Source organism: Thamnophis elegans, chromosome 1 (assembly GCF_009769535.1).
Source record: "Thamnophis elegans isolate rThaEle1 chromosome 1, rThaEle1.pri, whole genome shotgun sequence".
Lineage (NCBI taxonomy): Eukaryota > Metazoa > Chordata > Lepidosauria > Squamata > Colubridae > Thamnophis > Thamnophis elegans.
Window position 1 is genome coordinate 63,494,817 of NC_045541.1, and position 27,348 is coordinate 63,522,164.

Below are 27,348 nucleotides of genomic sequence, written 5' to 3' on the forward strand. Positions count from 1 at the left end.
ATGCCACTGGATGACAATCTTATTCAAATGCAACAAGGAACAATGATGCGCAAGGTGAAATCCAAGAATTGGAAGAAACAACGATTCTTCATGTTGCAGCAGGACTGCATGACAGTCTGGTACAAATCTAAGATGTCTGGCAAAGCCAAATCAGCCTGTGAGTTTGATTACCTGCACCATATTATTTGCAAGAGGGCTGATTCTCCGTAACATTGCCTTTGAGGTTGGGCTTTCAAATAGTGTAAGTGCAGAATAGAAAAATTTGGGAAATCTTGCACAAATTTACCCACAAAGCTATATAAAAAATGACGAGAGGAGAGGAGTAGAAGGGAGGAAGGAGAGGGAAGTGGAGAAGGAGAGAGCGAAGAGGGGAGAGGAGAAGCAGAAAAGGAAGGAGAAGGAAGTAGCGAGGGGAAAGGAAAGAGATTAATATATAGAATGTTATAGTACAATTATGAAGATAATGCCTATAACTATGACGTAGAACATTATGTATTTAAAAGAGACTATAAATGTATGATTAAGAGAATATTGGTTATAATCAGGGTGTATAAAACTATGTATACTCAAAAAGGACTGGATACAACCAATACACTGCCCTCGCAAAACTGAAAATGTGATGTATTATAAAGAAAAATGTACAATAAAAATATTTATTTAAAAATGTTTGTGACTACCAATTCTGAGAAGGATTCAGATCTCATAATAAGTGCAGAAAGACAACTAAAGCTGTTATAAGTATTGGTTTGTACAGCTTCAGAGAAGATAAAGTTTTGCATAACGTTATGGAGAATGTAGATGCGTATGTGTGCTCTCAAGCCTCACAATTTCTCATGTGCATGACATTTTCTAGAATAAATTTTGTAAGCTTTGTTTAAATCTTTGAGAAAACAGGAGTTTGGGATGTAGGTATAGCCCATCCTCATGATTGTCTATGTGGTGGAATTACCATTGCTACTTCGGATATTATGCAATTGATCTCATCTAAAGTAAAGGTAAAGGCTTCCCTTCAACATATGTGTTAGTCATTCCTGACTCGAGGGGCGGTGCACTCTCCAAAGATGTCTTCGTTGTCATGTGGCTGCCATGACTAAATGCCAAAGGCGCACAGAGTGCTGTTACCTTCCCACCAAAGGTGGTCCCTATTTTTCTACTTGCATTTTTACATGCTTTCAAATGACTAGATTGGCAGAAACTGGGACAAGTAACGAGGGCTCACTTCCTTACGCGGCACTAGGGATTTGAACCGCTGAACTGCCAACCTTTCTGATTGAGAAGCTCAGCATCTTAGCCACTGAGCCACCACGTCTCCTGATCTTATCTAGGGGATACCAAATTAATAGAAGAATGTTGAACAGAATAAATTCAGGCATAAAATATATTGTATCAAACTGCCAACTAAGGATATTTTTACTGCATGTTGCTGTATCTCCCATAGAGGCATTGAGTGCCTCATTGGCATTTTTCTGCTTGTTGTGCTGCTGCTGAATACGTGGCATCCTGAGTGCAGTCAGCTTCTCTTCAATTAATAATGAGAATCCTGTTCTGGGATTACGCTGGATATATTTTTAATCATATTCTTTATTTTCTTGGCTCTATTTTTTTTTTTAAAAAACCAATCACTTAGATTCCTCTGTTTGTGTTGATGTTCAGTCCAGACAGAGAAGCAAGGAACACTTTTATAATTTAAGCATAACTCTCTATGTAAAGGCTTATCTTTTCTGGCTATTCTTCTCCCAAGTTTCTGTCAGTGATGTGGAGACAATCCGTGAAGGTCATCAATCAGAGGTGCTGCGAAGTCTGGCTGAGGAGTTCCCAGCTGAGTGCTGCTTCACTGTTGTCTTCCATGGGCGGCGAAGCAATCAAGACCTCATTGCCAGTTCAGCCGAGGAGGCTCAGTGCTGGATCCAAGGTTTGAGGCGCCTCATAGAGACGGTCATTAACATGGATCAGAAAGAGAGGCTTGATCAATATCCTTACTTTTAATTACCTGCCATCCTTTTTGGACAAAAGGGGGAAAAGGAAGCTCAGCTTGAGTGTAATATTGGAGACACACTGACACGTCTATGTTTGTTCCAGAATGACAATCTAAAGGAAATGTCTTTATTTCTTCTTGTTATTTTAACCATTAATTAAAAATATAAGACTTAGTGAAAAATGTAATACTTTCCTCCCTTTATAAAATGTAAGAAACAAACAGCCAAAAGAGTTTTCTCTTCCATTGCAGTTCCAGATCACTTCCATTACGATCTGTCCTGAACTAACAAGGTGTTGGCGTGTGCTCATCTCCAGTGTGTTTTGTTTTGACAAAAATATACGTTGTGTCCAGGGTTGGGTTCTGGCAGCCACTACTGCCACCTTGCTTGTGGGTGTGCAACGCGGGGGGCTTGATCCGTGCTGTGCATGCATGCACAGTACAATAAAAATTGAAACAAAATACCAGATGGCCAGGAGAACCAGTTCGGAGGGGAAGGGGTGGCAGGCCTGGGTTGCTGCCGGTTCCAATGACCCAGGCCACCAAACCACTACCGTTTCGGCTGAACCGGTCCAAACCAGTAGGAACCCACCACTGGTTGTGTCATCATTCCGAGTAATAAACTCAGGGAAATCAGGACTCTGAGACTTTGTTCAGGTTCAGGAAACGCTTTATTGAGTACATCGTATCAGCACGTAGAAAGGTGCTTGGGGATATTTAAAAGAAGAGAATTTTTCCACCCATCCCCCTGTGTCTTTTAGGTCTCATGGGCCAATCAAGTCAGCCACAGTTTCTTGCTCAGCTCCAACAGGTGACCTTGGTTCACACACCGGCTGGTAGGTGTTTTGACTAACAGCCGAGGCCCCACATTCCTAAATTCCCCCATCCCTCCCCCTGTGAATGGCAACCAAGAAAGGAAACAGAAGTAAGCAAGGGAAAAAATGCCTTCAGCTGAAGTTGTTTTGCAGGTTGACACATTGTTTGTCTGCCCCGATCCTATGAATCTGTTTTCTTTTTTTTAATTGAAAGTTTTTCAAAAAGTTTTACAAATATATACCTCCCCTCCCCCCCAAATCCAACTCCCCCCCACCCACCCCCAACCTCCCAGAGCAAATACAGGGTATAAACATTAACATCCATATTCTAAAATAAGCTAACAGACTTTAACATCATCCCTCACTTGTACTTTAACTCCCCTTTTCTAAAGCTAACTTTAAGCAAGTTGTATCATTCCTTGCTCATTCACTCATAAGCTATCTGGAATTTCTTAGTCCCGTATTTATTTTGAATATAGTCAATCCATCTTCTCCACTCCAGTTTATATTTCTCATCTGAGTGGTCCTTAAAATATGCTGATATTTTAGCCATCTCTGCTAAGTTTGTTACTTTTAATGTCCATTCTTGACATTCAAATCTTCCTTCTTCCAGTATTGCGCCACCAACAGTCTTGCTGCCGTTGTAAGATTCAAAATCAAATTAGTCTCTATAACTGTACAATCTGTAATTATACCTAACAGGAATAACTGAGAAGTAAACTTTATCCTCTTTTTAAGAATATTTTGCATAATCCACCATATTTTTGTCCAAAATGCTGAGTCTGTTTTCCTTAATCTGGCTGCGGAGATGGACATGGATCTGTGACTGGTTTTTAAAAGCTGATAAAGACAACGATGGGCGGATGAACTTCAAAGAGGTCCAGCACTTGCTCAGGATGATGAATGTGAATATGAATGAAGACCATGCCTTCCAGCTCTTCCAGGTACAACTGTAGGAGCCAAAGGGGAGAACAGGTGGAACTAGGGTGCATAAAAGCGATTCCTTTGCTGGTTCATAAGGTGGCAACACAAAGTCACATTGCCACCATCATCCACTGATGAGAGTACAGATATACTTCTAGCCCCTCTTGGTCTCTGCATATAATGTTTTGTTGTGGCCTGCCAGTGGAGCTGGCAGCAGATTTGGACAGTGAGGAGGTTGGGGAGGAATATGAGCCAGTCCTGGAGTCTGGGGAAGGCTCTGATAGGGGCTCTGTGTCGGAGGCAGAGAGGGAGCTAGAGCCTTATGCCAGTTATTAGCTGTCTTCGGAGTCAGACATCAGTGAGGCAGATGAACAGCTGGAGCCTATTCCCAGTGTGAGTATGCGCAGAGTGGCCAGACAAAGGAACAGCTAAAGACTTGGGAGTAAGGCCAGAGGTAACCAATGAATGGCCCTCCCAGAGGAAATAAGAGGAGCAAAAGGGGAGTGGAGTTTGCAGAAGACAATTAGTTTGCTTAATTGGTTCATGACTCTCTGAGACTCCTTGCCAAGTTTTGCAGATATCGGCTTGTCAGCTCTCCAAGCCAGAAAAGGTCTCTGACTGTAATCCTCCCTTGAAAGACTTTGTTGGATGTGAATGAGCAGAATTCACAGTAAAATATTTTTTTGTCGGGAAGCCATACTCTTGGGAAGCCTAGGTCAGAACATGTTTATCTTCAGACTTGGTTGTTCGATTTGTTTTCAATGACTCTATTTATACCCTAATGGAATATCCATTTAGTTGTGGCTCCTTGCCAATCTAAATGCTTTGTTTTCTGGAATACATTACACAGACCAACCTGATGCCGTTAGTCATCAGTTTAATCTTCTCTTCCTCAGTCAGCATGATGGATGAAAGTAGTAGGATTTGTGGCCTGGCACTTTTAGAATACTATACTCAATTGTAAAATTGAGTGATAAAAGGGTTAACCAATAATTAAACAGCCTCTATTTTCTTATCTTGTCTGCTTAAAGTAAATGCAAGCTCCTTAGATGAGGCTCATGCCAAACACTACAACACACCATTCATGTAATAGCAACTGCGGTATGGGCCTTCCTCTATTGCTGAAATTGAACTACTCTGCAGCCATCCTTGCATTAATAAAAAATAGATGAAATTGGTCTTCCCATTGCCAATTCCTAGTCTCCTTTGTATTGCCTCAAATCACTACCAACCATTGGATTTCCCTCCAAATCCTAATAAATGGTACACAAGCTTTCTTTGGAGAGAATCAGAATTGTTGGCGATGTGAACCCAGTGGCACTTCAGAATCTCGTGATCCACTGATCATGAGAGAACTCTGGGAAGTAGACAGAACATTAAGGATGTACTCAGTGTGCTCTGTTTTGCAAGATTGATTATTTCAGATCATTTATTTTATTCATTGGCACATGCGTGCAAACTCACACACGGCCATATAATTTTTGATTCAGTGTCTGGTAACCACTCATTAGTTATGTGCTAGACTTTGCCTATCTTATAATATACTAACTGATAACCCAATGCTGCCTGGGTATTTATTTATAAGGGGAAAATGTTCGGATGAAACGTAGTGTTGGATTTCCCCCCTTACCAGAGGGGACCCCCCCCTTGTGAAGCTGTTATCATGGCAACTCCACTGCGCTGTACAGTAGAATCCATTTTACGGCAGTACAGTAGAAGCCATTTTAAGGCACAACAGGCTGTATCTTAACAGAACACATACACCAAGGAGTGTTGGGGTTTCTTACCCACACAGTATATTTCTGTGTGTATGTATGTATGTGTGTGTATGTGTGTATGTGTGTATCCTGGAAAATAATCTTCTTTTTTTGTTACAAAATATGTACTTGTTCAAGTCCAGTTTTCCTAGTCTCAGGAATCATCACATATACACACAGAATGATTCAGTCTTTAAGGAGATGAAGGAAAACATTAGTTTAATATCAATATGGGTAGTTGAAATTTGTTTCACTCATGGATTCAAGATGAGATGAAAGCAACATTATGGAAACTAGCAGAAAAAAAAGACATTGCTAGGACATGTTTGCTCTTAAATCCAAGTGGAGAAAGGCCCTTAATTCCATTGGCTCCCTCAGTGGGCAGGAGGCCTTGTTTCCCTCAGTTTGATTGTTTTGTTGTACTTCCTGCACAAGGAAACTGTTGGTCAGAGTCCTCCATTTCTTACAGATGGCTGACAAATCAGAAACAGGGTCGCTGGAGGGAGAGGAATTTGTGCTGTTCTACAAAGCATTAACTCAGCGCGATGAGGTGCTTGAGATTTTCCAGGAGTACTCTGAAGATGGGAAGAAGCTGACCCTGTTGGAATTTGTGGACTTCTTGCAACAGGAGCAGATGGAGGTTGATGGCACTGATGAGCTTGCAATGGAACTGATTGACAGATACGAACCATCTGAGACTGGTGAGTTGGTGGGGGAACAAAAGGAGACTTGATGGGTTTGTAACTCAACATCCAGAATTGGGACAAGTTGTCGCTGAAGTGCTCAATGATCCAAAGCAGGAGTGGGTTCTGGCAGTCACTACTGCCAGTTTGCTTGTAGGCGCGCCGCATGGGTAAGCTTGATGCATGCTGCACGCACATGTGCAGTACAATAAAAATTGTTCTGCACATGCGCAGAAGCAAAAAACAAGATGGTGGCACTGTAGAAGCTGCCCGGAGAACCAGTTCGGGGGCCTGGCAGGCCTGGGTCACTGCCAGTTCCAGCAATCCAGGCTGCCAAACTATTACCAGTTTGGCCGAACCAGTAGGAACCCACCACTGATCCAGGGTGTGACTTTTTAGTGTTAGCAGAATTCCCCCAAACCAGCGTTGCTGTTTTGTAATAGTTACATGATTCCATTGTCTGAGACTTCTAAGACCTGCTCTTTCCTGACTGATCAAAGGCTCCTGCTTCGTAGTCTTTATTTAGTTCAGTGCCTGTCCCTTAGCAGGGCTTTTGTTTCGAAAAGCCTATCCATTTCAGTTCCTCCTCACCAACCTTTTCTTCCGATAGGCAAAGCTCGGCATATCCTGAGCCCAGATGGATTCCTCACATATCTCTGCTCACCAGATGGCTCAATCTTCAACCCTGAGCACAGGAAGATCTTCCAGGATATGTCTCAACCTCTCTGCCATTATTTCATCTCTTCCTCTCACAACACATATCTGATTGAAGACCAGCTGCGAGGACAAAGCAGTGTTGAAGGATACATCAGGTATCAAAATGAAAGGAGAGATGAGAAAGCAGCTGCATCAATAGTTCTTTCAGTGACAGAACCAAAAATCTTTATCTTATTAATAAGTACAAGTAGTCCTTGACTTATGAACACAATGGAGCCCATTGCTAAGTGACACCTTTGTTAAGTGAATTTTATCCCATTTCACGGCCTTCCTTGCTGCAGTTGCTAAGTGAATCTCTGGGGTTATTAAGTTAGTAACATAGTTGTTAAGTGAATCTGGCTTCTCCATTGATTTTGCTCATTAGACAGTCATAAAAGGCGATTACATGATCCAGGGATAATGCAATCATCATTAATATGAACCAATTGCCAAGCATCCAAATTTTGATCATGTGACTATGGAGGTGCTACAGTGGTGTAAGTGTGAAATACGGTCATAAGTCTTTTTTTTCCAGTGCAGTTTTAACTTCAAATGGTCACTAAACAAATGATAGTAAGTCAAGGATTATCTGTTAATAATGCAGCAAGCACATCAGAATGCCATCAGTGTATTAAAATCCTAAACTGAATCCGAAATTACTGGTCCATCAATCCTTGTTGTGATTATGTTAATTGCTTTCCTTTTTCTTAAGAAAGAAATAAACCAAATAAACAGTAGAGAACAGTAGAAATGGCTAGTAAAATGCAAAACATACCATGTGAAGAATAAAAACAGAGTTTTCAAATGGAGGCTGAGCAGAACTGTATCAGACTTTTTACAGGCCTTTGATTCCATGTATAAACTTATCTTTTCTTTCTACTGATTTTAGGTTAAATCCTAAAAGGCTAACAGATTTCACTCCTCATTGTACTGTTACCATTTCCTGATTTTTCAAGCTCTTTTTCAACTCATTATAACTTCTTGACTGATATCCCCAACTATCTTTATAATTAACTTTATGGCTCTTCCTTAAAGCCAAGTTAAGTGCTATCCACCGATCTTTGAACCCACACAAAAAATAGAAATAGTCCTTCCTAGGTTTCTAGATCTTATTGTGAATTGTGGTGGAGTCCTCTAGGATTATAGCACTGGAGGACTCTTGCTTCCATATTCTGGGTATGGGAATCAGTGGTGCTCAGGATTCCTTGATCTCCAATACAACCATGGACTAATCCCAAGTTATCTTGGCTCTGGTAAGGGCAGTCATGTGTTAGATCTAGAATTTGGTTCAGACCTAGTAGTGGGATTCAGCCAGTTTGCACCAATTCAGGAGAACCAGTTGTTAACTTTCTAAGCAGTTTGGAAAAATGGAAGAAATCTTATTTTGTTTTTTCCACTTTACAGGGCTAATCTTGTAAGGAAGGCAGGAAGAAACATTCTGGTATTGTTTCTAGCCTAATCTTTATTGCCCTGCTTACAGAAACTGCCTTTCCTTATTATATTGTAATAGCTAAGGCGAAGCACCCATCGACTTGAGTGATATAGAATTGGCCCACAGAGTCACATGACCACTGAGCCACGCCTACCTAGCTGGTTATTAGGGCAGAGAGGTTGTTAAATTATTTAAATCCCACCACTGTTCAGACCCAATGGTGCAACATCAGTAGAGTAAGGTTCTACATTTAGGCAAGAAAAACAAAATGCACAGGTACAGTATAGGTGGTACCTTGCTCAACAGTAGTAACTGTGAGAGGGATCTTGGAGTCCTAGTGGACAACCATTTAAATATGAGCCAGCAGTGTGCAGCAGCTTCCAAAAAAGCCAACACAGTTCTAGGCTACATAAACAGAGGGATAGACTCAAGATCACGTGAAATGTTCATACCACTTTATAATGCCTTGGTAAGGCCACACTTGGAATACTGCATTCAGTTTTGGTCACCACGATGTAGAAAAGATGTGGAGACTCTAGAAAGAGTGCAGAGAAGAGCAACAAAGATGATTAGGGGACTGGAGACTAAAACATATGAAAAACGGTTGCAGGAACTGGATATGTCTACTTTAATGAAAAGAAGGACTAGGGGAGACATGATAGCAATGTTCCAATATCTCAGGGGTTGCCACAAAGAAGAGGGAGTCAAACTATTCTCCAAGGCACCTGAGTGTAGAACAAGAAGCAATGGGTGGAAACCCATCAAGGAAAGAAGCAACTTAGAACTGAGGAGAAATTTTCTGACAGTTAGAACAATAAATAGGTGGAACAGCTTGCCTCCAGAAGTTGTGAACACTGGAAGTCTTTAAGAAGATGTTGGATAGCCATTTGTCTGAAATGGTATAAGGTTTCCTGCCTAGGCAGGGGGTTGGGCTAGAAAACCTCCAAGGTCCCTTCCAGCTATGCTATTGTATTGTATTGTATCAGAACAACAGAAATAATCATTCATCTGCATTACTTGAACACTTTCTAATCAAGCTGAACATTACTAAATTTCTCAGACCCTTGAAAAGGTGGAACAATTAAGATAATCTCCCCCCACAGGCATCTGATAGAAGCAGTTAATTTTTTTGATTGACACTTTGATTGACATTTTCTCAGTATTTTGAGGGGCAGTTCTGCCATGCCATTCCATCGGCTGCCTGTAGAATAGGGAAGGTGCTAGATATAGTTATAGTTGTTTTCGTAGATTTTTATGGGTACAGGTATGCAGGACTTGGTGTATTCGGGTCTCACGAGTAGGTCGCTGGGTTGTAGATTTTCTAGCCAACATCTTAAGAAACCCCAAAGACAAGATCCAGCTAGAAAACCAAGGAGTCTATGAAATACCACGCAAAATCTGCCCAGCCGCATACTTTGGACAAACTAATAGGAGAATAAATGCACACATTGCAGAACACAAGAACGCAGTCAGAAAAGAAGAAAAAACTTCCTCCCTTTTCCAGCACCTTAAAGCAAACAGGACATGAAATTGATTTTGAAGGAACCAAATTAATCTCCAAAACTGAACATTTCAACAAGAGAATAATTATGGAAGCCATCGAAATAGAGAAACATCCCCACAACATGAATAAACGTGACGATACTTCCTGCCTACCAGACATCTGGAAACTAGCCCTAGTCAACAAACGAGTCCCAGCCACGAAAACCGACACCGGATCCAGAACAACACAGGACGCCACCACCAATCACCCTCACCAGACTCAAACCCAAACCCATCCCATAGACCAAATGCAACCACCATCCAGAAGCCAAACTACGGCGGCATCACCAACTTGCACCTCCCTTTGACCCCCACACAAAGCAAACTGACACACTCCATGAACACATGGCCAGACCGCAAACTTGGAGCCAAACCAAAGCCCGGGATGTTACACCTTAGCTATCCGCTCAAGACATTACATCACAGAACTCAGGAGGTTACAACGCAAAGGCTCAGGATGTTACAATGCAGCCAATCCCCCAGGAGGTTGCAGCACAGGACTCAGGATATCACTACAATAGAGCTCAGGATGCCATCACACAGCCAGTCATTACCCAGGTCATTACAACACAAAAGAACAATAGGCACAGAGCCAGTACCTCAGCCACACAGGATGTTACGAAACAGCCGACTAATCTGCAAACATCAACTCCATCAACTAATCAAGATGTTACAACACAGCCAACCAATCCGCCTACAGCAACAAAGCCAGCACTCTACACACAAACACCAATATTTATAGAAAGATGGCAACTCTGATCACGCTTTGCTCGCACAAGCATGAAGCTGAAGGCACCAGCCTGAACATGGCAAGTGGGACCTCGTTGAAACGTCGCCAAGATACTCTCAATCTTACATGGGAAAAGACCCGAATACACTAAGACCTATATGTGTGTGTGTGTGTGTGTGTGTGTACGTATATGTGTGTATGCATATATATGTCTGTGTGTGTGCGTGGGTGCGTGTGCATGTGCATATGCATATGCATATGTATATGTATATATTTTCTCCATGTTCATTCTTCAGTCAGGTAGCAGCTGAGGAAACCTCCAACACTGCATCCTGGGTCTCAGGGGTGAAGGGCCAATGAGTTGCTTTCTCCTCCTTGTAGGGCTCTCAAACAGGGCTGCCGGTGTTTAGAAGTTGATTGTTGGGATGGATCAAATGGAGAACCAATTGTCTATCATGGCTATACATTCACTTCTAAGATCCCGTTCCGTGATGTTGTGACAACTCTTGAGAAATATGCCTTCTGGGTAAGTTGCATGCTTCTACCACAAGGAATCCCTGTAGGGCTGAACTCTGTAGGTGGGAAGGGGGTAATGATAAAAGTATGGATTTGTTAGGCTTGAGCAGAAGGAGTTTAATATAGCATAGAACAATGTCGTCTTGCAAGGTATATTCTGGGCTCAGCTCTTTTTGAACAAGTGTTTAAGTAGCCTTGGGGATCTAGTCCATCTCTCTCTTATTGTAACTCAGAATGCCTTCAAAAACAACTAACAATGGCCAATTGTTTACCATGAGGAGGAGGAGGAGGAGGAGGAGGAGGAGGAGGAGGAGGAGGAGGAGGAGGAGGAGAAGAAGAAGAAGAAGAAGAAGAAGAAGAAGAAGAAGAAGAAGAAGAAGAAGAAGAAGAAGAAGAAGAAGAAGAAGAATAGGAATATTTGTATGCTGCCCAACTCTCAATGAATGCGGGTAGCTCACAAATAAATAAATATGATAAAGTTCAGCAGGATGGGAACCATCTGGATCTTGGGGAAAATCTCATTCCAGAAGGCAGGCATTGCTACAAAGGTGTGGTTCTGGGATTCTGATAGATGGCATTGTTTAATCAGAAGAGCACACCAACCCTGCCAGATTGAATTTGATGGACAGATATTATACTGTAGTTTCCCATCTTAGAACAAACAAATATTAAAATTATTCAAAAAGGGACAAAACCCCCAAAGGGTTAATTTTAAACATGAACAGTAATTGAAAACATACTGTATGCATTTGGTACCACACATTTCAGCAAACTGGCATCCAATTTGATGTACAGTCAGAAGAAACTCTTTGAGCTTGGTTGTTTGCTTGCAGACATTTCATCACCCTCTAGATAACATCTTTAGTTTTATCTTTAGTAGCATTGAAGATCTTACCTAATCAGGTAATGAAAAGTCCGCAAGCAAACAATCAAACTCAGAGAGCCCTAGGAACTCCACAATTCAGTCCTAAACTATATATATTCTCTTCTATTTTAGAAATATAGTGATGTGATTATGTCATGTGAAGCTGGTGAAAATAGAGGAGCCCCACCAGGTTTTAAAAACTTCCTCTTTAAATTACCATCTAGATTTAGAGAGCCATCATTACAAAGCCCCCCCCCCCAATTCTGGTTACCCATTAGTCTCCGGATCCGCTTCAAGGCGCTGTCATTTGTGCAATGTCCTTACACAAATACGTATGGGATGGAGTTTGAGTTTAGACATCACAATGGACATTTTGTTATTCGGCTTTTCTTGACCTGTCTGTGAATATCTAAGCTAGAGTTCACCACATATCCCTGGTTACAATTGATTGTAATTTTGTAACTTTGTTGCAATAATATTCCACAATCCCAAGGATCTTCAAGAAATTCATCTATCTTCAAATTTCCTGAGTAAAAACGATATTTATCAGTTTCCAGGGATCCTTACAATAACTCTATTGTCCTCTTTTGGTTGCCCTGCTTCAATTTTAATCTCCCAAACACCTAGCCATCATTGTCTTATTTATCCAGGTTTCTTTTTTTTAATTGAAAATTTGAAAAAAAGCTTTTACAAATATTTACCTCCCCTCTCCCACCCTCCCCACCTGAACCCAACCCCCCCAACCTTCCCCCCCGACTTCCCAGAACAAATACACGGTATAAATCTTTAACAAAAATATTCTAAAATAAACTTAAAGAAAGTTAATATCACCTTTCATTTGAGCTTTAACTCCTCTTTTGTTAGGCTAACTCTAAACAGATTATATCGTTCCTCGCTTTTTCAGTCATAAACTATCTGGAATTTCTTAGTCCCATATTTATTTTGAATATAGTCAATCCATCGTCTCCACTCCAGTTTATATTTCCCATCTGAGTGGTCCTTAAGATATGCTGATATTTTAGCCATCTCTGCTAAGTTTGTTACTTTTAATGTCCATTCTTGAATAGTAGGCAAATCTTCCTTCTTCCAGTATTGCGCCACCAACAATCTTGCTGCCGTTATTAAGTACAAAATCTAGTTAGTCTCTATAACAGTACAGTCAGTAGTTATACCTAACAGGAATAACTGAGGGGTAAACTTTATCCTCTTTTTAAGAATATTTTGCATAATCCACCATATTTTTATCCAAAATGCTTTAACCCTTTAACCAGGTTTCTGATTACCCCATCATTCTATCTATCGAGAATCACTGCAGCATAGAACAACAAGACATCATGGCACAACTGCTGAAAGGCATACTGGGAGAACGACTCCTCATCAACACCATTGATGACCTTGTTCCTGTGCAATTGCCTTCACCTGAAGTAAGAACATAGAGTAATTAAGAACTTTCATCTAATGATTATCCAGGCTGCCCTTCACTAAATTCAAGTGTAGAAGATGTTTTCAAATTCATAAATAAGCAGGTGGATATTGAGCAACTAAAATGCCAAAAAATAACATAGGAGTTATTGAAGTTTTCAGAATTCTTCATCAGGCTAGATGGTACAAAAACCAAGAGAGGAAGAAGAAATAGAAATGCCCTGAATTATGTCAGACTTAGGAACAAAGTGAGCTTACATAGAATCTTTCTTGACTTACATCTCCAGCAATGCAAATATTCACAGCTAAAGCCTCCCCCTTTTCCCTGCTACATCACCATACTGTGTTTTACATACTGTGTTTTTTGTCTCATTCCCAGTTCATATTCGACAGCTTTAAAACATCCTGTTTCCCCCCCCCCTTATATTTCACAGATTTTTTCACTGAAAAATGCATTTAACTGAAAAATGAATCAGAAGTACGGTCAGGTGACCCAGCTGAGATAGCACCAGGCTCACATCTCTAACTTTAAGCTGTTGTACAACTCTAAGCTGTTGTAGGAACATTGCCTTCCTGGACCTTGTTTTCCAGAACTGTTGGAAATTTTCCAGGCAACAGGAAATTTCAGATCTTTCCAACCAGGATCTCCACCTGTGCCCTTCCAGGCTCTTAGGTGGCCCCAGTTTGGAGATCTGCATCAGCTTGAACAACAATTGATTGGTGGTGATAACGGGACTGCATGGTGGTTCTCTGCTGCTTCCTGGAGCAATGCTTCTTGAATTTTTAAACCACGTTTCCCAACCTTATCAAGTCCAGATATGTATGTAGACTTCAATTCCCAGAATTCCCTAGCCAGCATGCTCTTAGTCAGGGGTGTCAAACTGGTGGCCTGCAGGCTGGATGCATCATGCGAAGGCCATGCCCATCCCAGCTCTATGAAGGGAAAAACCGTTGTGATATGTCACGTGACAGCAATGTGACGCTGTAAGTTTGACACCTGTGCTCTAAGTAGTACTCTATGTTGTGGTTTGGGTTGCTTTTTAAGAGGGATTTACTACTTTTCTGGAATAGTGCAAAGTCTGCATCCAAAACTATCCAGGAAATAGTTGAATGTCCTTTGAATGCACCAATGCAAAATGCTTGTCATAGTGAGTTTTGACATATCTAAACTCAGCAATCTTGCCATCCATCAAAACTCATTCTTGTGGAAATGCTGGGGTCTTATAACCAAAGCAACGTAGCTGAGCTGCTTCTTCCAAAAGCAATAGAATTATCCTCCTGTTCCAATCTCGTTTATGTGTCCACATGCAGGAATTGAAGGGCAAGATCATTCTAAAGGGCAAGAAGATTGGATATCTGGAAGATTCTCTGAATGAGCATCCAGACAAGATGCCTGAACGGGAAGAAGTTATTGAGGAGGAAGTAAATGAGACAGAAGAAGAGGCCCTGCGTAGTGAAGACAAGAGGAAAGAGAAGGTATGTGGACACTCTCCCAGATGGCCTACTATTCACAATTAGAGAATGCAACCTGGATCCAGGGGTGGGATTCTAGCGGTTCGGACCAGTTTGGGCAAACTTATAGCTCCGAAGATCAGTTAGGAGCAAACCGGTTCTCTCCCACAAGCAATTGGACTCACTCACACGCCCCTATGCTTTACCTACCTTTATCTTCTCAGCTGAGTCGCACGGCAGAGTGGATTGCCCCAGCTGTTTTCCTTCCCAAGCAGCAATCCAGAAGGTAAGTATTCTCTAAACTGCTGAGGCATACCGCCCGGAACTCACCACTGGATCCTACTGGTTTAAGAACTGGTTTTGCACACGCAGCGAACCAGTTCTTAAACCAGTAGGATCCAATGGTGCGTTCTGGGCGGTATGCCCCAGTATGGGAATACTGGTGGCACCTGGGAGCAGCTGCCACCATACTGGAATGGTGTTTTCATTGGGCCCACAGACCTACCCAACCTTGTTTCTTACCTCTTTTAAGCTAGCGGGCCATTTGTGCACACACGTGCAGCGTACGGCACCTGTGCAATGCTCCACTGAGCAGCGGGAGCATCACAGGGTGGTGGGTGCAGATGTGTGCATAGCGCGCGTGTCGTTGGTGGACGCTCAGCCCCGTCACAGGGTACTGGTTGTAACGGGATCTGGAACCCATCACTGGTAGGATCCCACCCCTGCCTGAATCCCTATTTTGTACCTTGCAGAAAGTTTCCCAAAATCATGCCACCTAAATTCATCGGCAAATCTTAGATACAGCAATATTTCTGCTGATTTCAACTCAAAATGATCTCTAGTAGATTCATTTATCTATTAATGTTTAATCCCTCCCTTCTTGCCATGACAAAATTTTGCTCCTCTCCCACTTTTGACTAAATGTGACTTCTAGGAAAGTGTCATTATCATATTTTAACAATAACCATTTTGGATACAATACACATACTGGTGTATGTGTTTGTGTGTGTCTGTGTGTGTTGCTAGACTGGTCAGTTGTGTAAAATCCAGAACTTGAACACATTAAATTACAAAGGTGTCAAGCTCTATATGCAAAAAAAAAGGATATTGTATTTTTCAGAGTATAAGATGCACCAAGGTTTTGAAGAGGCATTTTTAAAAAAATTTTTAGCACTCTGCAGACCTCCCAAAAACGGCCTGTTTTTTACGAAAATGGGTCCTTTTTTTCAAAAAAAGAGAGGCCGTGAATAGCCTTTAGGAAGCTTGTAGAGTGTTCCTGGGGGGTGGGGGTGGCCCCCACAAAAAAAAAGCAAAAAATGACCCATTTTTTTGTGAAAACGGGCCCATTTTTTGTCAAAAAAGGGCATGCATAGCCTTTAGGAGGCTTATAGAGCCTCTTGGGGGGAGGCAAAATTGAGCAAAAAACAGCCCATTTTTTGCTCATTTCCGCCCTCCCCAGCCCCAGGAGCACTCTAGAAGCCTCCTAAAGGCAATTCACGGCCATTTTGGTGAAGGGGTGGGGTTTCAGGAGGCCAAAAATGCTGTATTCAGTGTATAAGACGCACCCAGATTTTCAGCCTCTTTTTTGCGGGAAAAAGATGTGTCTCATACTCCGAAAAATACTGTACTTTTCCCCATTTTTGGCAGGAGTATTATTTATTAATAATCTGCAGATGAACATTATATTTTTTTACAGAAAGGTAAACATTCCCTCTCAAAGGAACTTTCGGATTGTATTATCTACTGTAAGAGTGTACCTTTCTGCAGCTTCCAACATTCTTGCAGCCACTACAAGTCATATGAGATGTCTTCCATCACTGAATCCAAAGCTCGCAAGCTCATCCGAGAAGCTGGTGAGAAAGTGGGGCTGAAATCTGTGGGCAGGCAAAATGTTTGGGCCAAGGATTAATGGATATACAATTCTGCCAAATGCTATTCTTGCTCATTCAACTTCCTCTACTGTTATAATATAGCAGATACAGTCAGGCTGCAATTCCAGTAACTTTGCATCAGATTGAAAAATATAAAAATATGCAAAGCCAGCCATAAGGACACAATAAAATAAAGGTTTCCCTGTCAGTGATGTCCAAATCTAGGGCATGGTGCTCATCTCCGTTTTTTGACTGAGGGAGCCAGCATTGTCTGAAGACAATTTCTGTGGTCATGTGGCCAGCATGGCTCTACACCAAAAGTGCATGAAAGGCTGTTACCTTCCCACCGAAATGGTACCTATTAATCTACTTGCATCTGCATGTTCTTGAACTGCTCGGTGAGCAAGATGCAGTCATAACAACAACAACAACAACAACAGTGATACCCATTGTCATCAGGGCATTTGGTACCATATCCAAGAATATTATAAGATTCAGCAACAAATTGCAGTCTCCTGCAATAACACCAGCAGAACTGCAAAAATCTGCTCTACTCGGAACATTATATATTTTAAGAAGGTACCGTATTTTTCGGTGTATAAGATGCACCCTTTTCCCTCAAAAAAGAGGGCAAAAATCTGGGTGCGTCTTATACTCTGAATACAGCATTTTTGGCCTCCTAAAATCCTGCCCCTTTTGCAAAATAGTCGTGCATAACCTTAGGAGGCTTCCAGGGTGCTCCTGGGCCTTGGGAGGGCAAAAATGAGCAAAAAGAACTGTTTTCTGCTCATTTTTTGCCCCCCCCCCAGCCTCCAGGAGCACTCTATAAGCCTCCTAAAGGCTATTCATGCCCTTTTGTTGACAAAAAATGGGCCCATTTTCACAAAAAAAACAGGCCATTTTTGGGAAAGCTGCAGAGTGCAAAAATGTTTTTTAAAAATTTGCCTCTTCAAAATCTTGGTGCATCTTATACTCCGGTGCATATTATACTCCGAAAAATACGGTACTTGGTTGATAACTAGAAAGCTTGCAGCAATCCTTTTCAACCATTAGCACCAGTCAATGATATTTGTGGTGCATTTTTTAACGTTCAGTTGGCTGAGTTTCATGTTTAATGAAATAATAATAATAATAATAATAATAATAGAAAACCAAAGCTTTGAATTGACAGCACTTGAAAGAAAGAAAGAAACAGAAGGTTTAATACTGCCTGCTCAAAGACAAGCACTACAAACTAGTGCCATGAAAGTGAAGATACAAAAATTCACTGACAATCCAAACTGCTGACTTTGCAACAACAAAGTCAAAACTGTTTCACATTTAATACGTGAATGCAGCAAAATCATACAAACTGATTACAAAACTAGACATGACCGAGTTGCTAAATTAACCCACTGGTCATTATATAAAAAACATGATTTACCTGTATCCAGAAAATAGAAAAAGTTATCGAAAATGAGAAGGTGAAGATCTTGTGGGACTTGTAGGACTATGTACAAGAAATGTACATAAGACCGGCTCAAAAGGTGTGCCCGCTCCTAACCATACCAACAGGCTCCAAATCCAATGGCAATGTCCGTTTTGCTCTACAAATTCATGGAGAGCTAATCCTAACCCTAAGTAGAATTTTCCTGAATGGGATTTTCCCATGTATTCTGCCAGGAAATGTACATAAGGTCGGCTCAAAAGGTGTACCCCCTCCTAACCATACCAATGGGCTCCGAATACAGACAGGTTGTCATTTGGAGCACAACACACCAGATATCACGGTTGTAGAAGGTCGAAGTGTACAGTTTATTGATATCGCTGCTCCAGGAGATGCCAGAGTCGAAGAAAAAGAACTATAAAAAATAATGAAATATTGCGACCTGGCCATCAAATCTACATGGCTATGGATGAAGTATGTAACAGTGATACCCGTTGTCATCGGGGCACTTGGTACCATGTCCAAGAATTTTATAAGATCCATCAAAAAATTACGGCTTCCTGCAATAACACCAGCGGAACTGCAAAAAACTGTGGTTCTCGGAACATCCTATATTTTAAGAAGGTACTTGGTTGATACCTAGGATGCTGGCAGCAATCTGTGTCAACCATTAGCATCAGTCAATGATATTTGTAATGCATTTTTGAATGTTCAGTTGGCTGAGTTTCATGTTTAATGAAGTATATAATAATAATAAATTTATGTAAACTGAGAACTCTCCCCATGTGTATGTTATTCAATTACCTCATCCATGAGGTAATTTCAGCACTAATTAGATTTATAGTATCGGTTAAAATGAATTTTACTAAAACTGGAAGATTCTGCAATTTACAAGTAACAGTACCTATCAAGCCTTGAAAAGGATGCAAGAAATATCTATTTTCCTCCTTTCGTTATGAAGTAACTATTCTACCCACATTAAGGTTTTCTACAACATTCTTTGTAGAATGTTGAAGCTCTGAGAAGGGATGACCTCTTTTTTAAAGTTTGTCCTGAGGCCTAGCAAAGCATGCATACATAGCACATGGTTCTCGATAAATGCTGGGTCTTCTAGTATTAAAATCCTGCTAGTCTTCTTAATTAATTACCTAATTAATCACCGCTGCCTTTACTGAATTCCTAACAATTGGTGCCCTATCTCTCATAGGGAATGACTTTGTCCGCCATAATACCTGGCAACTGACACGGATCTTCCCCAGTGGGTTGCGGACGGACTCCTCCAATTTCAACCCCCAGGCAATGTGGAATGTGGGGTGCCAATTGGGTATGTAAAAGAGGAAAGGGACAAGGAGAAGATGAGGAGGGAAGAGTATGTACTGTAATGGTGAGGTTGCTTGATAGCCAATACAAGGCACATTTGGCACTTTTACCTAGAGCAAGAGGGCTAACTTTGTTATTTCTTGCTGCAAATTGTCCTGAAGATTCTCTTACTGAGTGGCCTTCAAACAGCATCAATAAATGAATGAGAAACTTGGTTACAAGAGATGGTAAAATGATCAGCATGGTAGGCAGTTTAAAAAGGAGGTAAAGCAAAGCCATGAGGCTTTTAGAAGCCACTAGTGGTTATCTACCACTATCAAGGTGAAATGTGCTCTATAAATGAATATCATTTGATGGAGCACAATAGAATGAGTGGGCTGTTGTGTCATGTCCTTCATACTGCTGGTCTCCTCAGACATGAGATGATGAACGATGTTGGCATTTGATCTGATCCAGTGTCTGGTTTCTTCAATCCTTATTTACAATTATTCAATCATAAATGACATCTCCAACCATTTTACCATCAGTTTTCATTTGAAAAACAAATGACGAGGTTTTTTTCCCTAGGCAAAGTTGTGCTACATCTTTTATGTTATTCATTGAATAGATTAGGAATATCATTTCTGAAGGTATATGAAATTTCACTCTTTTCATACTATTTGTTTTTGCATTTTATGGCCTGAGTGAACAGTGCTAGGCTAGTTTTTATAGTGCTGCTCTTTATATGGGAAAGGAACCTCCTGCTCCTCCTCTCCTTCCCCCTTTCTCCTCCTCCTCCTTTTTATCCTCTTGTATGTATAGATGAGTAAGACAAGAGCTAATCCGGGAGTCGAGCTTAGATGATAGGATAAACAAAAAATGTGTGAAAAAACAACAATAAGGTCAGTTCACGCTCTTTTTTTCCAGCTACAGTAGACATTAATTGGAGATGTGATCTGTTCTGTACTTCCCCAAACTGATATTTTTCATATTTCTTATAATGACAATTCTCAGAATTTCCAGAATAGATGGCATTTGTTTGAGCAAGACTGTTATACACAATAGTCTAATTCACACCATACTCTAAGCAGTTGTTTGTTTAACCAGCATTTATAGAGTAAGCCCCTCTTTGCAGAGTTTACACTTTGCACTGAGCCATTTTACAAACCACAATGGATGATTTCACATATCACGTGAATTATTCTCTGCTGCACCATGGTTTATTGAAACCACAATTGTAGGGGTGTGCATAAGCACACCAGTGTGCCTAACATCTCTGTTCAACTGTCCCAATTTATTTGTACCAATTTCCTGTGTTCTTATTCATGTTTATTCCTATTCCTGTTACCTTGTACATGAGTGACAAACTAAATAAATAAAATAAAATAACAATTGTCTGGATTTGCATAGCACAAGAGGCAAGCCACGTTATGACTTAATGTTTTGTGTGAACTTGGTCAGTATGTTAGACTGGGACTTAATTTGTATTGTTGGAAGAAATGTCCATCTGGATTCAGTTCCAAGTGGGAAGAAAGACACTGGAAACATGGAGACTGCTTGAAAAGATGGTTTAATGGTGGTGGGTAGAACCGCATAATTTGAGATCCTAGGCAAAAAGGCACATGGGTGAGAGATGGAGATAGATTTATACCCTCTGTTGGGCTTTGAATTCTGATTGGTTGTCAGACTCCCATGGGGTCATGCAGGGGTTACTTTGTAGGTTGTGAAAGGGCTTTGGACAATTCCTACTATGGCTCTGCCTGAAGGAGGTAGATCTTTGTAATGTAGAATAGACTGGCCCAGCCCTTACTAGCCCATTGACAAATGTGTGTGTGTGGGGTGTATGTGTGTGAGTTTCTGCCTTTTTGTAGGGGAAATATTCTGCCCTTTTAATATTTCCTAAAATACCTCATTTTCCTAGGAGTGGGTGGGTGCTAACTTCCTACTGTTTTTTCATTGATCTCTTCTCTCAATTGATCTCTTCTCTCAATTGATGCTTATCTGGAAGTACTCTGTGGAGGATAGGTCTGAGGTTCTAAGGTTAAAAGTAAACAATAAAATAACTTCTGATCTTCCTCATTTCAGTGGCCCTGAATTTTCAAACAGCTGGTACAGAGATGGACTTGTATGATGGATTTTTTAGTCAAAATGGCCACTGCGGTTATGTGTTGAAGCCAAGTTTCATGAGGGATAAAGAGACAGCCTTCAGCCCTGAGGACCCCCAAAGCAGGGGTGAAGGTAACCCCTTGAGCTTAATGGTTAAGGTACTGTACGTGTCTGTACCCACACTTTAACTTTAAAGATTTGGGGGAGGTAAAAAAAAATATGTATTTTCCTTATACTGAGCAGGGCCAATGATCATAGAGTTCTACCCATCCCCAAGTTCTTAAAATTATATTTATACATATTTGTTGCTATATCTTTATGGTTCAGTAAAGTCCACAACAACCAATAAAAACAATAATTATATTTTAAAAGCATTTCCCCTTAAATTTCCCCTGTATATTGGCAATTTCTATTGGAATGTCCTTTCTTTTAGACCAGAAAGTCTACATATGAGGAAACTAACTAAGGAACTAAATTAGGGAGAGCTGCATTTTATGTTGCCTGAAATGGGGGGGGGGGGAAGGAGGGAGAGAGAGAAATGACATATTTTGCTAGAATTTCAGAAAACTATTCCCAATTTGACCCTAGCTCATTGGTTTCTTTTATAAAATTAATAGTAGATGACTGTCAAACATTTCCTGATAATAAATGCTAGAAAGAAAGTCTACTCCACTGATCTCAGAAAAGAAATTGATCTGAAATGATATAAGGTTTCCGGCTTGAGCAGGGAATTGTACTAGAAGACCTCCAAGGTCCCTTCCAATTATTATTCTGGTCCAAAAACGATTGGCCACAATGGGGGACACAGGTGAACCCATGGCACAGCCATGTTTCTGTCTGTAGAAACCTTCATTGTATTTTAAATAGGTAGTAAAATAGGTCAAGCAGAGGTCCAGCATGGCACATATGGGGTCTGGGCTGAGATTGGTTCTGTCACCTAAGGTGCTGTCTTGTAGCTTTCATTTCTTCACTACCACAACAGCTTCAGTAGTTGGAATGCAGGTGAAGATTATACATCCTTCCATTCCCCACCAACCAGTCAGAGCTGAAGAAGCTTCTGGAATGTAGCAAAAAAGTCTTCAAAGAAAAACCAGAAAGTCCAGTTGCATCTTGGAAAAGCACCTTTGGGATAACCAGTTAGGACCTAGGTCACACAGCAGCAAGTGAGCGAAGCTTTATCTGCCCATGCAGAAGATCTAGGTTGTGTACAAAATCATGCCCTCCTGGTTCGTGGAAGACAATTTTTCTTCCAAATCTGCTCCATGGCCAGAAAGATTGGGCACCGCTGATCTAGCAGACCCTCCAGATTCTGTACTCAAGGGAAACACTGGTGGAGACCTTTGGGAGCATTTGCCAGAGCAATGGCTGACTCAGTAACATCAATGCCAATTCAGAAGTGGTACTTCTAGGGCCAACTGGCAGCTGGGGACAAAAGAAGACTTGGGGATTTTAGAACTTCTGATGAGTTGCTCTCTGTGTTGAGCAGCAGGTTCCAAGTTTTAGCAGTTGGTACTTTGCAAGTTCTGCCTTGTAGCTTTGACATGAGTTTCATGATCGTGCAATCTTCTCTTTCAGATCATTAGTGGGCAGCAGCTGCCCAAGATTCCCAACAGCAAAGAAGGCTCCATTGTGGATCCATTCGTGCGAGTGGAGATTCATGGGATCCCTTCTGACAGTGCCAAGCAGGAAACCAAATATATTGACAATAATGGTGAGCCAATCCTATTGTAAAGATGAAGGAAGTTGGGCTTTAGATCTTACACATTTTCCTTATTTTTATTTCTTTCCATTCAATTCATATAGCTGCCCACCTCACAAATGTGACTCTGGGCAGTTCACAAGCAAGTGGCACCTGAGAACAACTTCTTATCATCTTCTCAGCCTGAGGTTCCCGCAACAACTTCACACCTGTGGATTGATTTGCCTTGGACTGGACAAAGGGGACGGGTTTCTACAATGTTTAACCTAATAATTTTGAGCAAGAAATTCAGATCCTGCCTATTCCCCTTGCTATCACTATCTCCCAAAAAAGTTCCTTTTGAAATGCTGTCTGTTTCAAGAATTCTGCTTTCTTGAGGGGATAGAAGAGTCAAGTCCTTACAATCAGTCTCAGCAATTTTAGGATGTGGAGTTGTTGATTCTGAGAATTGAAGTCCACACGTCTTAAAGTTGTTGAGATTGAGAAACACTGGTCTTAAGGCAGGGGTCTCCAACCTTGGCAACTTTAAGACTTGTGGACTTCAACTCCCAGAATTCCTCAGCCAGCAAAACTGGCTGAGGAATCCTGGGAGTTGAAGTCCACAAGTCTTAAAGTTGCCAAGGTTGGAGATGCCAGGTCTAAGGGAAAGTTAAAAGAGATGCTGAAATACCATTTAGTGATGGCATCTTCGCTTTATTTCAAAATTCTTAAACAGGTTTTAACCCACAGTGGGGTGAGTCCTTTCGGTTCTACGTGTGGGTCCCAGAACTGGCCCTTCTACGTTTTGTGGTGGAAGATTATGACAAGGCATCTCGGAATGACTTTGTGGGGCAGTATACACTACCTCTCACCAGTGTCAAAGCAGGTATGGGACTCCATATTACACTAGTCAAGAGGTGGAGTTACCTCACACCAAGTCCTGGGGATAAAAATAGTAATGGCCCTTGTGACAAATGGGTTGGGGGAAATCATTTGCCACTACAGTGGATATTCTTTTTCCATAAGGTAAAAGTAAAGGTTCCCCTCGAACATATGTGCTAGTTATTCCTGACTCTAGGGGGCGGTGCTCATCTCCGTTTCAAAGCACTGTCTGAAGACGTCTCTGTGGTCACGTGGCCAGCATGACTAAACGCCAAAGGTGCACAGAACGCTGTTACCTTCTCACCAAAGGTGTTTCTTACTTTTCTACTTGCATTTTTACATGCTTTCTAACTGCTAGGTTGGCAAAAGCTGGGTCAAGTAATGGGAGCTCACTCCGTTACGGGGCGCTAGTGATTCAAACTGCCAAACTGCCAACCTTTCTGATCGATAAGCTCAGTATCTTAGCCACTGAGCCACCGCATCCTCAAAGAGTAACATAGTAAAAGTTAATTATAGTAGGCTATGACCCATCTGGCTGAATCTCCTGTCAAAATCTTCTCTGTACTGCTGGGAAATTGTTAGGTCTCCTTCTTAGATGTCCTCCATTAAGCCCAGCTCTAGCAAAAGAAAAGAAAAGAAAATGTGCTTTGAATCTTTCTTCAGGTGACATCAATGAGCTATATATCATACATTTTCAAATTTAAAGTTCTATGATCCTTTATTTGGCAGCAACTAGCATATCAGTATATTATACAAATCAACAATGAGCCTTCGTTAAAATGTGTGTACAATAATGTATTAAGTTCATTTTTAGTTCAAGAGTATTTTTTTCACAAGTTCAATTTCTACTATAAAAATGTCTAAAAGTAACTTGCAGAATAGAAAAACAAAGATATAGAGACCTGGACATGGATGGATCAAACTTCAGAAGTTCCCTGACTCTACTTTGTCCTCATTATTTCAATTAATTTTTGCAAGTATTGCTTAGATGGGATTTTTATAGATGTCTGTTACTGTAGCAAATCCAAACAACATCATTTTGTGGAAGAAAAAAGATCACGGTGTCCTGTCTTGTGAATAAGAAACTAATATTGTTCATGTATACCCATAGAGTCACTGCACTTTGGAGTGGTGAGGTGGCCTAGAGGTGGAGCTCTCGCCTCACAATCGGGAGGCTGTGAGTTCAATCCTAGGTAGAGGCAGACAGCTCTCTCTCTGGGCCCACTGAACAAACCTCCGCATTGGCAACAGGAAGGGCATCTGGCCATTAAAACACTCTGCTAGCTCCATTCAGTGGCTCAAACTCCACCTCACAAGAGATTATGGGGTCATTAAAAGAAGATAATCATAGCCAGAGGGTCACCTTGGGTCAAATAAAGGAGATGGAGGAACATGGAATGTTTCAAAACTATCTGAAGGATCAGAGCTCGAAATGTGGTCCAGTTCAGGCAGGAATCAACAACTAAAAAAAGGTATTTCTAATGATAAGCATCCTTCTGAACTTCCTTCTGGCTATTGTATTTACAAGGGACAATCCAGTGTTAAATAAAACTGCAAACTATGTATGCAAATACTGTGGCATCTTGCTTTGCTGCTGCTTCTTATCTCTAAAGGCTGAGGTAGCAAGGGAGAGAGCTTAACAAGATGTTGACCAATAAGAGGAGGCAGTTCTGAATGAAACAACCAATGGGATTCCATTCAGGGCTGGTCTTATGAATCCAAGTGTTCAGTGCTGGCAGATGGGAAGAGTTGCAAAATATGCAGTTAGAAGAGCTCTGAGTCTCCCAATGTGTCCTATGTTCTCTTAGTTAGCTTCTCTTGCAGACAGAGAAGATAAAAAAGAAATTGGCCTTGTCTTGCTTAAAATAAGCCTCTCTTTTTTTTTTTGCACCTTCTTTTCCCATACAGGATACCGCCACATCCATCTTCTTTCTAAGGATGGCACTGGGATCTCACCAGCATCACTCTTTGTCCACATTCAGATAGGGGAGTTGGCAACTGAGAATGATTAAATCGCATTTCTGCATTACACAATACAACTCTTCCTTCTCTGCCCCCTTTGCTTTAGAGAATGAGGGTGAATGAAGGAGACAAGAATTAAGATGGTGGGTTTTTTAAAATCACCCTATCTGCCAACCATCTCTTACTTCTATGCAGAATGGGATTTGGACACAAACATTGTTTTCCATTAGTATACTTATTTTTTTAAGAAAAGAATACCAATTGCATTATTTTGTTTGTCTATTTATTTTTATGATTGTGATTGCCTCAGGTCTCACCTTATAATCTACCTCCGCTTTGCAAGGAATCCAGCGTACTCCGACAGAGCAAAGTTCTTTTAAACAAGGTTTTCTATAATCATGGACTTGTAAGAAGAGCTGTGTTAAAGTACTATTCAACAGGCCTTGAGCTAGCAGAAATGTATACTGGCTTAAACTGTGCTGCCTTTATTGCTGATTGGTATTCTGCAACACTAAAAGGAGGCTGATGAAAGCTTTATCCTATTGTGGGCCAAGTCGAAGAAAATAATTGATGTATGTTTTTCCCCCAACCTGGTTTCCCTTATAGATTCCGGTAGGAAAACAGTCACTAATCACTCTCCCTTATATAGGTCAGAACTGGGTGACCGAAGGAAGGTGCTTAAAATGACGAATTAGCCACCTGTCATATAGGGAGGGATATGTGGCATGAAACAGGAGGAAGGGTCTTTAATCTTCCTGTTTGGTACAACTCTTTCTCTTCAACTGCAAACTTTTTCTGAAAACAAGACTACTACATCGTAGAAAGAGTACAAAACCCCTGTCCAAACATAATGTGGCTGAGATGTATTGGAAGGAAAGAAGGTGACCTTGACAGAATCATTAGCCAGGCAAAAGAAGCAGAAACATTTCTTAAGCCTTGGGAAAGAAGATAATATTCAGGAGCAGATGCTCCCTAATCACTAGATTATAAGGAAAGGAGGGAGGGGAGAGGTACAACACAGTCAGACTTGCAAGATTGATGCCAACCCCACTAAGAAGTAAAATCAGAGAATGAGATCAACTCTATAGGAAGACTAGAACTATCTTTATTGAGATCGGCTGGACAGGCAGTCCTTGCTGATCGATTACTTCTTTGGCAACTATGCAAAATTATGACAGCGCTGAAAGAGAAGACTTCCAACTAACTGGTTCCTAGAAAACGCAGCTTTTGCAGTGTCTCCATGGTCGTGATTCAGGCATTTGGCAACCGGCAAGCCTTTATGATGGTCACAGCATCCTATGATTGAGTGATCACC

At 41.1% G+C, this 27,348-nt stretch overlaps 1 protein-coding gene across 1 annotated transcript; it reads left to right on the forward strand.

The window, feature by feature from the left end:
• Window positions 1–26,083, forward strand: PLCD4 (phospholipase C delta 4). Its single transcript, XM_032228346.1, has 14 exons — window positions 1–157; window positions 1,742–1,970; window positions 3,605–3,734; window positions 5,941–6,172; window positions 6,765–6,966; window positions 10,936–11,080; window positions 13,207–13,359; window positions 14,669–14,833; window positions 16,506–16,662; window positions 19,314–19,430; window positions 21,491–21,669; window positions 23,087–23,222; window positions 23,926–24,075; window positions 25,980–26,083. The coding sequence occupies exons 1-14, from the start codon at window positions 1–3 to the stop codon at window positions 26,081–26,083; spliced, it is 2,256 nt and encodes a 751-aa protein (XP_032084237.1).
• The last annotated feature ends 1,265 nt before the right edge of the window (window positions 26,084–27,348 follow it).

Bases quoted from the DNA above. Each gene is read 5' to 3' on its own strand.
- PLCD4 (XM_032228346.1), top strand. From the start codon at position 1: ATGCCACTGGATGACAATCTTATTCAAATGCAACAAGGAACAATGATG. The intron at 16,663-19,313 runs GTGAGAAAGTGG...TATCTCTCATAG, and splicing joins CAAGCTCATCCGAGAAGCTG to GGAATGACTTTGTCCGCCAT. The intron at 19,431-21,490 runs GTATGTAAAAGA...TCCTCATTTCAG, and splicing joins GAATGTGGGGTGCCAATTGG to TGGCCCTGAATTTTCAAACA.